Below are 15,118 nucleotides of genomic sequence, written 5' to 3'. Positions count from 1 at the left end.
AGGGGTGTGAGGACGCCAATGGGGGTGCCCTCGTGCCACGGTTCCCCCCTAGCCCCCCTAGCCCCCTTTCCACGAACGTCATATGTGTACACCACAGGTTTATCCTATGTCGATCGGCTTACCCACTTGTCCTCTATCCCCCTACGGATCCTTGATTCATTTATTTTCATGGGGATGACTACCAGGGTACTACCCACGGGTGCCAGAGTCCACCAACCCACTATTTGTCCACTGATCAACTATGGGTGGCAATTTGACCTTCGACCCCGCAGGGCCTTCGGTGGCCACGCCCCCGTACCACCAAACCACGTTTTGCCCGCTTCCCTACTACGTGTACCGGAAACTGCGTTTTGTCACTCGGGCACGACGTATGTTTGTCTGAGGGCGCGTGCCAGTCGATCCGTGTGGTTTTCGAAACAAAAAAATAATATTTACGCATTTTAAATGGTCGATCCTTGCCACGTCCACGAGGCGAATACGCCTGGCCCTTACCTTAGGCTGCACGTGGACAGGCGTGGCCGCTCGATCCATTTTCTAGTATCTTCTTACTGGAAAATGGAACGATCCATTTTCTAGTAAGTTTGCATTGCCTGTCCACTTGCGGTTTATATGTATGGTCCACGTGTATCATATTGGTGGAAATAATTGTTTTTTATAACATATGATCATCTAAGTTCAAAAACAACACATTAAGTCAGAAACATATGTCGCCACAGCTCGTTACATGTTCATTTTGGCCTAAAATCTGCATCTCATTTGTGAAGGTCAGGGTGTAAACAAAGGCCCAGAAAACAAGGTTACTAAGGTCAGAGGGCATCGAGCCTTTGCAGTGACCACCGTCACGGACCCCGAATCAGGCCCTGCAGTTTGGGGCCGTGGCTCCTAAAATAGGCCACGTTTCTAAGGTCTCCATGAAATGAATGGGCTGGGAAAGCGATACATTAAAAAGGATTAAAATACTAGGACCCAGGATTTTCCCTTTCGGTATGTCCTCGGGGGACCGTGACGCAAGTGCCCGTGAGGTTTGGGCCGTGGACCCTCCAGCAGCCTTGCGGGAAAGTTCCTCGCATTTATACGTATGGGCCACGTGTTTAAGTTGGTGGAAACCCACTTATTAGCAAAACTGTGCCTTTATATTCATTTATATGCATCAACAGACCACATTCAGTTAGTGCGTGCTTCATTAGACACACATATGTTAGCAACAACTTGTAGAATGCTCAGTTTGTCCTCAAAACGTAAATTTGGGGTGGCCTGTTCACAAACCCCCTATTAAAAACGCATGGACTAGGTGGCCGTCCAGGATCTTGAGAATTTAGATTGGTTCTCTAGAAGCCCCCGAGGTTTACCCCCAAAGGATGCAAATCTACACCTTTCCTGAAAATCACCATCCCCCACTCCTGAAATCTTCACAAGGCTGTTGAGGGCTAAGGCAAGAAGGCGTGTTGTTCATTATTGTGATTGGGTGCAAAAACATTTCCCTTTCTCTAGAGCACGTGCTTTCGGTATGTCATCGGGGGAGCAACCCACGGGCCAGAATCTATAATTTAAGGGCCCCTCGGACCTTTGGCTCCTCGTATAGCGTTATTTGAATGGCTTTTCCATATGGTTGTCGTGGACGGCCCCAACAGGGTGCACCGATCTGAACCGGGACACAGCAATGTTCCACCATCAGCGCAAAAGCGGGGAGACTTTGTGCTTTGTTTGGGGTCAAAAGGTCAAATTAGGGGGCCGTCACAAACCGCTTAATGAAAACGCATTGGCTTAGATGGTAGGTGGAAGCCCTTCCGTAGGGGAAGATAGGCCGAAGGGTCTCGAATATTCTAGATTATTTTTGTCTTGAAGCCCCCGATTTATCCCCCAAATGTCCAAAGTTCCTAGACCTTTCCTGAAAAATCCCCATCCCCCACCCCTAAACCTTCACATGGCTGTTGAGGGGTATGTGAAGAGAAGGCTGTGTGATTGAATCTTGTGATTGGGTGCAAAAAACATTCCTTTCCTCTAGAGCGATGTGCTCTCGGTATGTCGTCGGGGGCCACCCGACGGGCCAGAATCTAGAATATGGGGCCCCTCGGACCTTTCTAAAAATTCCTCGTGCAGTTTATGTGAATGGTTCTTCCATAGGGTGTCGTGGACAAGACCCCCGCTGGGCCGACCGCCCCGAAACCGGGACGCACGCGATCTCTATTGCCCCCAGTCAGCGGAAAAGTCGGGTGACTTTACGGCTTTGTTTAGGAAGGTCAAATTAGGGAGAGCCTTCCACGAAGCGGTTAATGAAAACGCATTGGCTTAGATGGTAGGTGGAAGCACTTCCGTAGGGAAATGATAGGCCGAAGGGTCTCGATATTCTAGATTATTTTTGTCTAGAAGCCCCCGATTTATCCCCCAAATGTCCAAAGTTCTTAGACCTTTCCTGAAAAATTCCCCCAACACTAAACCTTCACAATGCTGTCGAGGGGTATGTGAGAGAGAAGGCTGTGTGATTAATCTTGTGATTGGGTGCAAAAAACATTCCCTTTTCCTCTAGAGCGATGTGCTCTCGGTATGTCGTCGGGAGCCACCCGACGGGCCAGAATCTAGAATATGGGGCCCCTCGGACCTTTCTGGAAAATTCCTCGTGCAGTTTATGTGAATGGTTCTTCCATACGGGTGTCGTGGACAAGACCCCCGCTGGGCCGACCGCCCCGAAACGGGACGCACGCGATCGTCTATTGCCCACCAGTCAGTGCGGAAAAGTCGGGTGACTTTACGGCTTTGTTTAGGGGTCAAAAGGTCAAATTAGGGAGAGCCTTCCACGAAGCGGTTAATGAAAACGCATTGGGCTTAGATGGTAGGTGGAAGCCCTTCCGTAGGGAAACGATAGGCCGAAGGGTCTCGATATTCTAGAATTATTTTTGTCTAGAAGCCCCCGATTTATCCCCCAAATGTCCAAAGTTCTTAGACCTTTCCTAAAAATCATCCCCCAACATAAACCTTCAATGCCTGTTCGAGGGGTATATGAGAAGCGGCTGTTTGATTTAATCTTGTGATTGGGTGCAAAAAAACATTCCCTTTTCCTCTAGAGCGATGTGCTCTCGTATTCTCGGGGGCCACCCGTCGGTCCCAGAATCTAAATATGGACCCCTCGACCTTTCTAGGAAAATTCCTCGTGCAGTTTATGTGAATGGTTCTTCCATACGGGTGTCGTGACAAGACCCCCGCTGGGCGACCGCCCCGAAACCGGGACGCAGCGATCATCTATTGCCGCCAGTCGCCGGAAAAGTCGGGTGACTTTCGGCTTTGTTTAGGGTCAAAGTTAGGGAGAGCCTTCCACGAAGCGGTTAATGAAAACGCATTGGCTTAGATGGTAGGTGGAAGCCTTCCGTAGGGAAATGATAGGCCGAAGGGTCTCGATATTCTAGATTATTTTTGTCTAGAAGCCCCCGATTTATCCCCCAAATGTCCAAAGTTCTTAGACCTTTCCTGAAAAATTCCCCAACACTAAACCTTCACAATGCTGTCGAGGGGTATGTGAGAGAGAAGGCTGTGTGATTAATCTTGTGATTGGGTGCAAAAAACATTCCCTTTTCCTCTAGAGCGATGTGCTCTCGGTATGTCGTCGGGAGCCACCCGACGGGCCAGAATCTAGAATATGGGGCCCCTCGGACCTTTCTAGAAAATTCCTCGTGCAGTTTATGTGAATGGTTCTTCCATAGGGTGTCGTGGACAAGACCCCCGCTGGGCCGACCGCCCCGAAACCGGGACGCACGCGATCGTCTATTGCCGCCAGTCACGCGGAAAAGTCGGGTGACTTTACGGCTTTGTTTAGGGGTCAAAAGGTTCAATATGGGAAGGCGTTCCATGAAAATGTAATGGACACAAGGACCTTTTCCGCAAAGGCCCTCGGGGTGAGAGACCCAAACTCTCACAGGCACTTGTCGTCCAATCCTACAAGCGACATAGTGAAAGGGCAAACGCGTGGGTGCCCAAAAAGTATTTTATATATTTTTTTATGTATTACTGTGCAACCCATTCATTCAATGGATGAGCTTGAAAATGAGGCCTTGAACATATAAGATACTAGCTTAATAGTCAAAATGACATCGAATGAGTCAATAGCAACATATGTGGTACAATGGAAGTGTACTATTGCTATAATGCTTTTTGAAACATACAAAATATTTTTGTTATAAGGAACCGATCCATTTTCCTAGTCTTTTGCATTGCCTCCACCTGAGGTTTATAGGAATGGACCACGTGTATTAAGTTGGTGGACAACCATTTTTGGGGCATAATTTTGTCTTCTGCGAGTTGCTGCTAACATATGTATGTCTAATAGAGTGTACTAAGAGATCAACGAGGTTGTTGAATCATATAATTGATTATAAACGCCTGGGGAATCGAATAAACAAGAAAACTACAAAGGACTACAAACATGGCACAAAACCGGAAGTTATCCCCGTTTTTCGCCAAGTCATACAGGAAGTGACCACATGCAGTTTGTAGGAATGGGCCACGTGTATTAAGTTGATGGACAACACTTTTAGGGCATAATTGAGCATGCTGTGAGTTGTGCTAACATATGTATGTGCAATAAACGTGCTAATGATCATGTTGTGTTTATGCATATAAATCATTATAAGGCCTTAGCTTTTTCTTATGAGGGGTTTGTCCACCAACTTATACGCGTGGCCCTTCTTAACCTTAGGTGGAATGACCACATGCAGTTTATAGAATGGAGAGAAACTAGTGAGTTGGTGAAAACATTTTTAGCATAATTGACATTTGTAGTTGCTGCTAACATATGTATGTCTAATAAAGTGTACTAAGAGGATCAACGAGGTTGTTGATCATATAATTGATTATAAAGCCTGGGGAATCGAATAACAAGAAAACTACAAAGGACTACAAACATGGCACAAAACCGGAAGTTATCCCCGTTTTTCGCCAAGTCATACAGGAAGTGACCAATGCAGTTTATAGGAATGAGAAACGTAGTGAGTTGGTGGAAATGATTTTAGATAATTGCATTATTGCGCTGCTACATATGTTGTTAATATAGGATCATTGTTGATCATAAAATCATAAGCCTTCTTTTAAGTGTGTCACCAACTTATACGGTGCTCTAAACTGCAGTGGAAAACACAGTTTATAGAGCGTATAAGTTGGTGGTAAACTTTAGGCATAATTGAGCATTCTGTGAGTTGCTGCTAACATATGTATGTCTAATAAAGCGTGCTAAATTGAATCATGTTGTTGTTTATGCATATAAATCATTATAAGGCCTTAGTTTTTCTTATGAGGGGTTTGTCCACCAACTTGATACGCGTGGCCCATTCCTATAAACTGCAGGTGGAATGACCACATGCAGTTTATAGGAAGGGCCACATGTATTAAGTTGGTGGTCAACCACTTTTAGGGCATAATTGATGCATGACTGTGAGTTGCTGCTAACAGGTATGATACTGTCGGATAGCGTGCGATTCTAAAGACGTGGAAATCATAAAGTATAGGGAATAACGAGTATTTAGTTAGTGATGTTTATGAATTGCATAAGTAAATCATGTAATAAGAGTGATACATTATAGTCTGATAGGAAATAACTAAATAGAAACTAAAATGCCAAGAAATCTATTCCTTGGTAAAGGATACAGAGTACAAACTTGATTGATGGTTACCACAGTCGAGTGGTCAAGTGACTAACTACATGTCAAGTTTATTATGAATGATCATATGGGTTCGAATAAACTGATAGTGGATATTGTATGGCAATGGTCCAACCACTTTTAGGGCATAATTGAGCATTCTGTGAGTTGCTGCTAACATATGTATGTCTAATAAAGCGTACTAAGTTGAATCATGTTGTTGTGTTAATGCATATAAATCATTATAAGGCCTTAGCTTTTCTTATGAGGGGTTTGTCCACCAACTTGATACGCGTGGCACATTCCTATAAACTGCAGGTGGAAATGACCACATGCAGTTTATAGGAATGGACCACGTGTATTAAGTTGGTGGACAACCATTTTTGGGGCATAATTTTGTCTTCTGCAGAGTTGCTGCTAACATATGTATGTCTAATAGAGTGTACTAAGAGATCAATGAGGTTGTTGAATCATATAATTGATTTTAAACGGCTGGGGAATCGAATAAACAAGAAAACTACAAAGGACTACAAACATGGCACAAAACCGGAAGTTATCCCCGTTTTTCGCCAAGTCATACAGGAATTGACCACATGCAGTTTATAGGAATGGGAGCGAGGCGTTGGGGTCCCGCGACCACCGGCCACGGATAGTGGGGTAGTGGGAGGAATATCGTGTTCGTGGTCTCCCGGGGGAAGCGCCGAAGGCCCACCCCGGGACTGCGCGAATGGATAAAGCCCCAGTGGCTTTAAGCTAGCCCTGGACGGGCATTGCGCCACACGGTGGCCGAACGCCGAAGCGCAGCTGGGGGGCTCTTCGCTTGGCGCGCCTCCCGCCCGGACCCCCTCGAGGGCAGGGGCGAACTTTCGCCCTCGGTCAGCTTCGGGAGGACTCCCCTTCGGTTGACCCCGGTGTCGGACCCCCGAAAAATCTGGGGTCTTCGCCGCGCAGCGTCCCCGAACCCCTTTCCGCGACCCACTTAGCCGGTTGGAGTCGTGGACTGCTCGCAAAAGTTTTGGACTTCTGGGAGGAAGTATCCTTGTCTTGGCTTTCACTGTCGGACATCTTGCGAGAGCTCCGGGCGAAAGAAGGTAAGGCCTCTTTGCTATTTATAGGCGGATGCTGAGAGTGGTTGATTGATTATCGAAAGCCAGTCATGTTAATTATATGTTCGTGTTCCTCCTGAACCTTGTTTATAAAACATCATATTGGGACAGCCTTGCCAGCCTTCAGTCGCGCTGCTGTCGGTCTTAAAATGCAGCCTTCAAAGGATGCAGCCCCCAAATTGGGACACATGTGACTACTTCGTACTTTAGATCAAATGAGTTTAGTGGACCCTAAAGTTTGTAGTATGTAGTTTAAGTGGACCCTAAACTACATCATAAATAGATGTCTTGTCACTGATGCAGCTGCTAATATGATTGAATGTGTCAACATTTTACAGCGTAGACACAGCATTTGCATAGCCCATGCTCTAAATCTGAAACAGCTAAGGATTTCTGGGATTTCCCAGAGCTTCAGGATACAAGGAGCACCAGCACTGTAGCAAAGGAGCGACTTGTGAGATTCCAGCAACAAATGGGTGAACCTTCTTATAAATTGCAGCAGGAGGTAGACACGCGCTGGAACAGCACATTTCACATGCTGTCTAGACTGTTTGAACAGCGTGAACCAGTTAGTGGTGCACTGGTGTCACTGAGGACGGATTTGGCTGCTCTGTCCTCAGCTGAGTACCATACCATCTCTGTGTTTTTTTGTTGTAAAGGGGCAACTGTTTAACTTTCAGCAGTAAAAACTGTCTCTGGCTCCAAGGTCATTCCCCTCATCTGCATGTTGAGGCATGCTATAACAAAAAAAAAAACCCCAGCAAGAAGTGACTGATGAGAAGGCAGCACAGCTCTGTAAAAACATTATGACACTTTTGTCTGAGAGATTGGCTCATTATGAGATATTGACACTCTCCTGGATCCCCTTTTTAAAACTATGGGCTTTTGCAACCCATCCAGTGCCAAGAATGCAGTCAAAAGTCTGACAGCTGAATGTACAGCTGAAGTGAGTGAAGCAGCAGCATCTAACCTAATGCCAGAGCCTGCAGAAACCGCTGCAGCAGCTGTAGAGATCTCAGTTGTGGCTCTAAGTTAACCATGATCATGTTGTATTTCAAAGCATACATGAAATGTTGTGTACCTTCTCACTGTTTTACTTACAGGCCTGTGGGATCTTCTTGACCAAGGGGTGATGGAAACATGAAGGGCGCCACTGCCAATGCCACAATAGAAGTTCAGCGCTACCTGAGTGAACCCAACATGCCCAGCTCTGAAAATCCACTTCATTTTTGGTCATAGCACAAACACATTTACCCACATTTATTACTGCTGGCCCCTGCCTCTTCTGTGCCTTGTGAACCAGTATTTTCTAAGGCTGGTGAAGTGGTCAGCAAGAAGAGAAATAGTCTCAGCCCTACTGTTCCTAAATAAAAATCAAACAACATAAGTTACTCATAAACACCATCAATAATCACAATACATTTCCCCTGAGCTTTCCACAAACAATAGCAGTAGAAATATTTTTATTACACTAGCATGAATTTAATAGCAATATCACTGTCATTTACATAATCCTACTGTTACAAAGCACTTTTACCCAATTAACACACTAACAAGCTGATGAGTTGAATCACGTGTCTTATATAGGGAAATTGAATAGTAGGCCTACTTCTAAATAATAATTCACTAGTTCGCCTATGCAGATAATATTGATGGTAGCAGGAGTAGTGAGGGTATGCTTGTTTTGGCATGCTATCCGGGGGGGCGGACCTCGAGCTCTCCGGTTCCTGTCGAACCTGGATCACTCCCCCTCGATGAGGGGAGTGCGCCGAGCTCGGAACCGGCCCGAACCCTGTGTACCCCCGGTGTCCTGCGAGAAAAGTTAGTTCGGGAAGAGGAGCCGGGGTGGTGGAGGGATGTCGAAGACTGAAAAAGTGCAGGTAATACGGTTACCTATTTATTGAATAGTTCGCTGGGTCTGATAGGGTCGAAGTCATGATAATGATGCGGATCAGCTACGATTGCTGATGCGCATCAGCCGGGCTTGATTATATGCTCTGGCTCCTCCCGAACTTTGTTAATAAAACATCATTTCACTAGTTTGCCTATGCAGATAATATTGATGGTAGCAGGAGTAGCGAGGGTATGCTTGTTTGGCGTGCTGTCTGGGGGGGAGGGCCTCGAGCTCGCCGGTTCCTGTCGAACCCAGCGCACTCACCTCATCGAGGGGACCGGAACCGGCCCGAACCCTGTGTACCCCCAAAAAGGCGCATGATGCCGGACAGCAGTCAGGTAACGCATTCCCCCCAAAAGGCACAGGGCTTGAGGCTGCCGATGTGGCATATGGCTTGGGAACGGGAGTGGGTGTAGGATGTAGCGTAGGCTTAGGGCAGAGTGCGGGCTTGAGACAGAGTGCGGGCGTGGGCTTGGGACAGAGTGCGGGCATGGGACAGAGTGCGGGCGTGGGCTTGGCACAGAGTGCGGGCATGGGACAGAGTGCGGGCTTTGGACAGGGCTTGGGACAGGGCTTGTGTCTGCAGCGGCAGAGCATGGGCTTGTGTCTGCAGCGGCAGAGCGTGGGCTTGTGACAGAGCTTGGGCTGGGACAGAGCGTGGGCTTGGGACAGAGTACGGGCTTTTGACAGAGTAGGGTTTGGGACAGATTACGGGCTTGGGACAGAGTGTGGGCTGGTGTCTGCTGTCGCAGAGCGTGGGCTTTGGGAAGGTGTCTGCTGCGGCAGAGCATGAGCTTTGGAAGTGACTACTGTGTCAGAGCATGGGCTGGTGAAATATTGGTGCTGATGTTTTGGGGGATGAGGATGAGAGAGGCCTCTAGCAGTGTTTTTAAGAGGGTGGTTTACTCGAAGATCAGCTCCGAATATTGAGGGATCGGCGTTGGCATGGGGTCCGCCTCCGGCGCCAACAGCCTAAACTTTTGGAAGGAAAATCGAGAAAGAGTGTCTGCTATCTGATTTTTTGACCCGGGTATGTGTTTGGCTGTCAAAATGAACTGATCGCATGCCGATATCCATGTGAGGCGTCTGAGGAGAGGCATTAAGGCGGGTGAATGAGAGCGACCGTTATTGATGCAGTGCACCGTTGCTTCATTGTCGCAATGAATTATGATGCTGGAGGCAGACCATTCTTTGCCCCACAGGTAAGCCACTACGACTATTGGGTAAAGCTCGAATAATGCAGAGGATGCGAGAGACTGTGGTAATACTGTGAGCTGGGGAGGCCAGGTGGAGGCGAACCAGCGGTCTTGGTAAAAGCCGCCGAAACTGACGGAGGGGGCGGCGTCGGTAAATAGGCGGATATCGTCGGGGTGGGAGATCATGTCGTTGTAGAAAAAGGATATTCCGTTCCATTGCTTAAGGAATTGGATCCATAGACTCAGCTCGTCGCGGCATGAGCTGGTTAGGTGTATTGTGTCCTCTAGAGCGTGAACTGAAGATGCGAGGGAGAGGAGGTGCGAAACGAAAGGGCGGCCTTGCTGAATGATGCACATCGCGAAATTTAAGTGGCCGAGAATGGACAAGTCGCGTTTAGAACAGCGAGGGGTGTCTATCAGGGAGGAAGCGATCAAAATCGTCCTATCGATTTTTTCCTTGGGTAAGGAAGCTTGGAAGTTTAGTGAATCTAAATTAATGCCTAAAAACTCAACGGAAGTGTTAGGTCCTAAAGTTTTCTTTCGAGCGAGAGGAACGCCGAGTTTTGCAAATACTTCTTGGACTTTCGAAAGATGCGCGGCTGGAATGGAGTCGGGAGGTGAGATTATTAAAAAATCGTCTAGTAAATGGATAAGGTAAAGAATTGTGTAGTTGTTTGGGAGAATCCAGCAGATTGTCTCAGACAACAAGTCGAATATTTTTGGGCTGCTTCTGCATCCGAACGTGAGGCGGATGGAAAAATAGAATTTCTTACGCCAGCAGATGCAGAAGAGATGCCAAAAGTCTGGGTGTATCAGCATGACCTTAAATGCGGAGGTGATATCTACTTTGGCTAACCAGGCACCACGTCCGGCATTTTTTATTAGGGTGATGGCTTGATCGACGTCATGATAATGAAGAGAAAATTCTTCGAGTGGAATTAGACTGTTGATGCTTGGGAAAGGAGAGCCGTGTGGGGACGAGAGATCAAATATGAGGCGCTTTTTTCCAGAGAATTTTCGCGTGGCTACACAAATGGGGCTAGCGCGAAAAACCGTGAATGGGGGGGTGGAGCACGGGCCGATAATAAATTTGTCATCGATCTCTTTTTCGATGAGGCGATCGACCGTATCGGGCTCTGCAAGCGCAGACTGGAAATTAGGGCAGATTAAGCTGTGTGAGAGAGGGCTTGCGATGCCAGGATTGAAGCCTTTTGCGAGGCCAGTTAAAAGGTAGTCTGTAAGGTGAGTATTAGGGTGGTTGGATAATTCAAAAGCCAAATGCAAAACATTCACGGGATTCGAAAGGCAGGGTTTCAATTTTTTATTGTCATTCCTGTGCACAGGACAAATCAAGCGGGCGTGGGCACCGCTGCAGTGGCTACAGACATGTAAATAGTGGCAGCGTTGCCTAACACATTTGCCTGCATTGAAACTCATGCAAGCTTCTTGTGCGCGAGAACTGGTGGGTTCAACAATGGTTGGGTTGGCTGGAAGATTTAGCAGGTGCGGAACATAAGCGGTAGATGCAGTGGGAGGTGGGACTGGGCTTGAGGAAGCGGGGGGGTTGACCATGGGGCAAGCTGCGGTGCTGTGGATCACTGATCGACAAACTGCTCAGGTGATGTTATGGACTCCTAAGAAGACCCGGTTGTGGAGCTCAGTTTCCAGAACCCCCCAGTAGGGGCTCTGGTTCCACTCAGCTACCCTGATAGCGCATTTTGCAGAAAACATCATGTGGTATGTATAGAAGTGGGTTCCCCCGAAGGAGAGCGCGAGCTCCGCGACTATGACGAGATAGTCGCCGAGCTCGCGCCTCCTATGAGGAAAGGCTGAACAGATGACTTCCGAATATCGTGAAAATGTTACGGTGAATTCGGGAAATGAGAGGAGGCGAGAGTGACTGTGGGACATGTTTTTAAAGGTGAGGCTTAGATCGCCGTAGGTGATCTGGCGATCTGTTGACGGTAGTGCGAGTGGGGAAAGAAGTTGAAAAAGATCTATGTCCGCACCTGCTAAAATCTGCGTCCTGATTCCTCCGGAGACGAGGGGTGGTTCCAGGGCTGGGGCGTGGTTCGGGATTGGCATGGCTGTTGCTGTGGCCAATGAGTAGTTAGGGCGGGCCAGAGGCTTGGAGAGGAGGGAGGGAATTACGGCCTCCGGAGCGGCTAACGGAGGCAGCCTCACGCTAGTGGCATCCGGGGCGGGGACCACAGGGAGGGAGGGGAGGAGGGAAGGCGGGCCGTAGGCCAGAGGGAAGGAGGGTGGGAATGAGGGTAGGAGGGAGGGTGGGAAGGATGGAAGGAGTGCTGGCGGGCCACGGGCCTGAGGGAGGAAGGGCCAGCTGCAGGCCAGGGCCTGGGTTGATGGCGGAAGCCTCACGCCATTGGCCGAAGTCGGTGCCGCCGGCCAAAAGTTGTAAAATGGTGGAGTGGCTTGGGCTACACCGCCGGGACCTGGAAACTGGAATGCCTCTGGAGGAAGCAGCTGCTGGGTGCCCGCGGGTTGCTCATCGGGGGTGCGGCCTGTGCTTGCTGAAAGCCTGTGGCGGCGACCTGATGGAGTTGAGCTTTGCAGAGGGTCGGCGGAGGATGGCTTGGTCCGAGTGGAAAGAGGTCCGGGTGCTGATCTTAATTGGTCAGTGGCTTGGATTGCTGATACAGATCTCTTTGGATGAGTTTTTGACTGTAGCGAGACTAGAAGGCCGTATAGATCCGGTTTAGTCATCATCCGGTTTACGTGGGTGTCTCGGTCGGAGAGGGCTTGACGTAAGCTTGCTACGTTCCACTTCCCTATAGGTGGTATGGTGGATGTTGCCGAAGCGTAAGATGACGCTGGGGAAGGAGGCTGGCGCTCGATGGATCCAGGTGATGACTGACGTCGTTTTGAAGTGTGTGGAGTAGATCGGTGAGTTGAACGACCCCGTGGCTGAGCTGGTGGTTTGGTCGTTGTGTCCTTGCCGGGGTTGGAGCGCTGGATAGCGCTTGAATGAGCCGGCGTGTCCTGGAAAGTGGAACTTTCTTTTCCTGATGAAGAGGAAGTATCAGACATGTCGAAGTCTTTTAAGCTTGTCGTAGATGTTTTCTGTTGCGAAATCAGAGCTGTTTTCCAGATTTGCGATGTCGAAGACTGAAAAAGTGCAGTTAAGACGGTTACCTATTTATTGAATAGTTTGCTGGGTCTGATAGGGTCGAAGTCATGATAATGATGCGGATCAGCTACGATTGCAGCCGGGCTTGATTATATTCTCCGGCTCCTCCCGAACTTTGTTAATAAAACATCATTAATTACTTAGAATCTCAATAGAAAAGAAATGGATTCATGTTTTACAATATCCTTGTAGTTTGGCCCTGCGAGGTCCCTGATGGAGGTAAAAACATGCCCTGCAAATCCATGGCCACAGTTTTGTTATTCGTTCCCTCGGTTCATTTCTGAAATATCACGTTACCAACAAATTCATAAACCGTGCTCACGCTATTGATTCCTTACAAACGTAATAAAATACAGAATTAATTTACTTTACAGAAAGTTGTGAAACATTTTTAACACACTTCAAAGTAAAATCTAATATCAACAATAATATCAAGAAAAGTAATAAAGAGGCTAATTATGATTTTTGCCATAATCGCGGAGGCCTAAAAGGGAATGAATGTGTATTTTGTTTATGTCTTGAGGTAAAAGATTACTGTAGGAGGGTTTCTTTTTGATGTACTTTCCCTTAAGTTCACATGGACTTTACTGCGTGGAGAATAACACGATTGCAAATAAATCCTAATCAATGTTACAATAAATAGCAGAAAATCTAAAAGCCAGGACAGAAAACAGTTATCATGCATCTGCTAAATGCGGGGTTGCACGTCAATGTTTCTTGCGTGGAGCTCACCCACAATAACTCATGTGTGTTTTTATTATTTATTAATTATGAAATTTCATGAATATAAGGTGAAATGTGTCGTGGCTCTGCCTCTATTAGTCATGTTTTTCTTGGTCCTGTGGCAGAGCCATGACAAGGCCTTTGGTTATGTGTGGAGAGAAACATATTATTGTCCTTTTGACAATAATATGCGTTCTCTCCAGTGTCTCGTCATTGGCCCCGCCCCTCTCGTTTCCTGTATTGTCTCCCTGCCGTGTCTCATGTTTCACACCTGCCCTCGCTCATTATCCTTCGTTTGTCTTACCTTTAAATAGTCCTCATGTTTCTGTGTCTTGTTGCTCGTTCGTTGTACCCTGTTATGTGCTGTTGTTCTTGCCTGTAGGTAAAGAGTCTTCGTAGTTTGCCCGTGTTCCTGAAGTCCTGTCTTGCCTGGTGATTTGTGTTTGTTATTTACCCTTCCGTGTTTTGTAAGACGTTGTGTCATGTTCTATTTTTTAGTTATTTTTGTCCTGCTGTTTTGCCCCCTCGTGGGAAGTATTTTGGTTTCTGTTTTTTATTATTAGTCCTGTCTTCGTTACCCCCTCGTGGGTGTTTTGTTTTTTGTTCAAGTAAAGTATTTGTTAACCCCTTCACCTCTGGCTGCCTGCATTTGGGTTCTCCCTCACCGCTGTCCTTGACAAAATGCCCATACCATTAACAAATGGTTTTAATTAATTAATAGATAGGGAATTAATAGAAATCGGAATAATAAATATTTGTTTCTTTACTTATTATTGACATTAATTATAAAATGTTCTTTCGCATAATAAAATAGTTTCTATACTGTAAATTCTCATTTCTATAATCTAATTTTGGTTAAACTTTATATTAAGGTACACAAATTCATCATTAACTACTTGCTTATTTACATATTGGTTGTATATTAGTATGCTTAAAGCACATATTAATGCCGTATTCTGCTTTGCCTTATTCTACATCCCTTGATCCTACCCAATACATAAACCTAAATACTACCTTATAAGCAGTAATTAGGAGTTTGAGGCAAAAGTCGTAGTTAATAGTTAGTTAATAGTGAGAATGGTTCCCTATTCTAAAGTGTGACCCTAATTTTATATATTTGTAATATACAACATTTTTAAATTTCAAGGTAAAAATTAGCTTAGCCTAGTTTGCAAAACTGGGAATAGATGGTGAAAATGTTTATGCACAGTTTATGTATTTGTGGTACGGATTTCAAAAATTCATGGTATACTGTTTATAAAATTGAGGGCACGGATTGGAAACTCGTGAGTATTGTTTATTAATCCATGGACACGATTTGTTAAACTGAGGGAACGAATTACAAAAATGTGTCCTCGGATAATAATCCAAAAAGTATAGATACCAAGAGGTGAAACTCAATAGAACGTTCCATTGCAACAAAAACG

The 15,118-nt window shown here is 46.5% G+C and overlaps 1 protein-coding gene across 1 annotated transcript; it reads right to left on the bottom strand.

The window, feature by feature from the left end:
• Positions 1–7,438: 7,438 nt before the first annotated feature.
• On the bottom strand, positions 7,439–12,003 carry LOC130545285 (uncharacterized). The gene has a single exon (XM_057319718.1). It carries the CDS (start codon positions 11,390–11,392, stop codon positions 9,527–9,529), a length of 1,866 nt encoding a protein of 621 aa, XP_057175701.1. The 5' UTR covers positions 11,393–12,003; the 3' UTR covers positions 7,439–9,526.
• Between the last annotated feature and the right edge of the window lie 3,115 nt (positions 12,004–15,118).

The sequence above is a fragment of the Triplophysa rosa genome, linkage group LG21 (genome assembly GCF_024868665.1).
Source record: "Triplophysa rosa linkage group LG21, Trosa_1v2, whole genome shotgun sequence".
NCBI lineage: Eukaryota > Metazoa > Chordata > Actinopteri > Cypriniformes > Nemacheilidae > Triplophysa > Triplophysa rosa.
The sequence above is the reverse complement of the archived record's forward strand: the minus strand, read 5'-3'. Positions and strand labels throughout refer to the sequence as shown.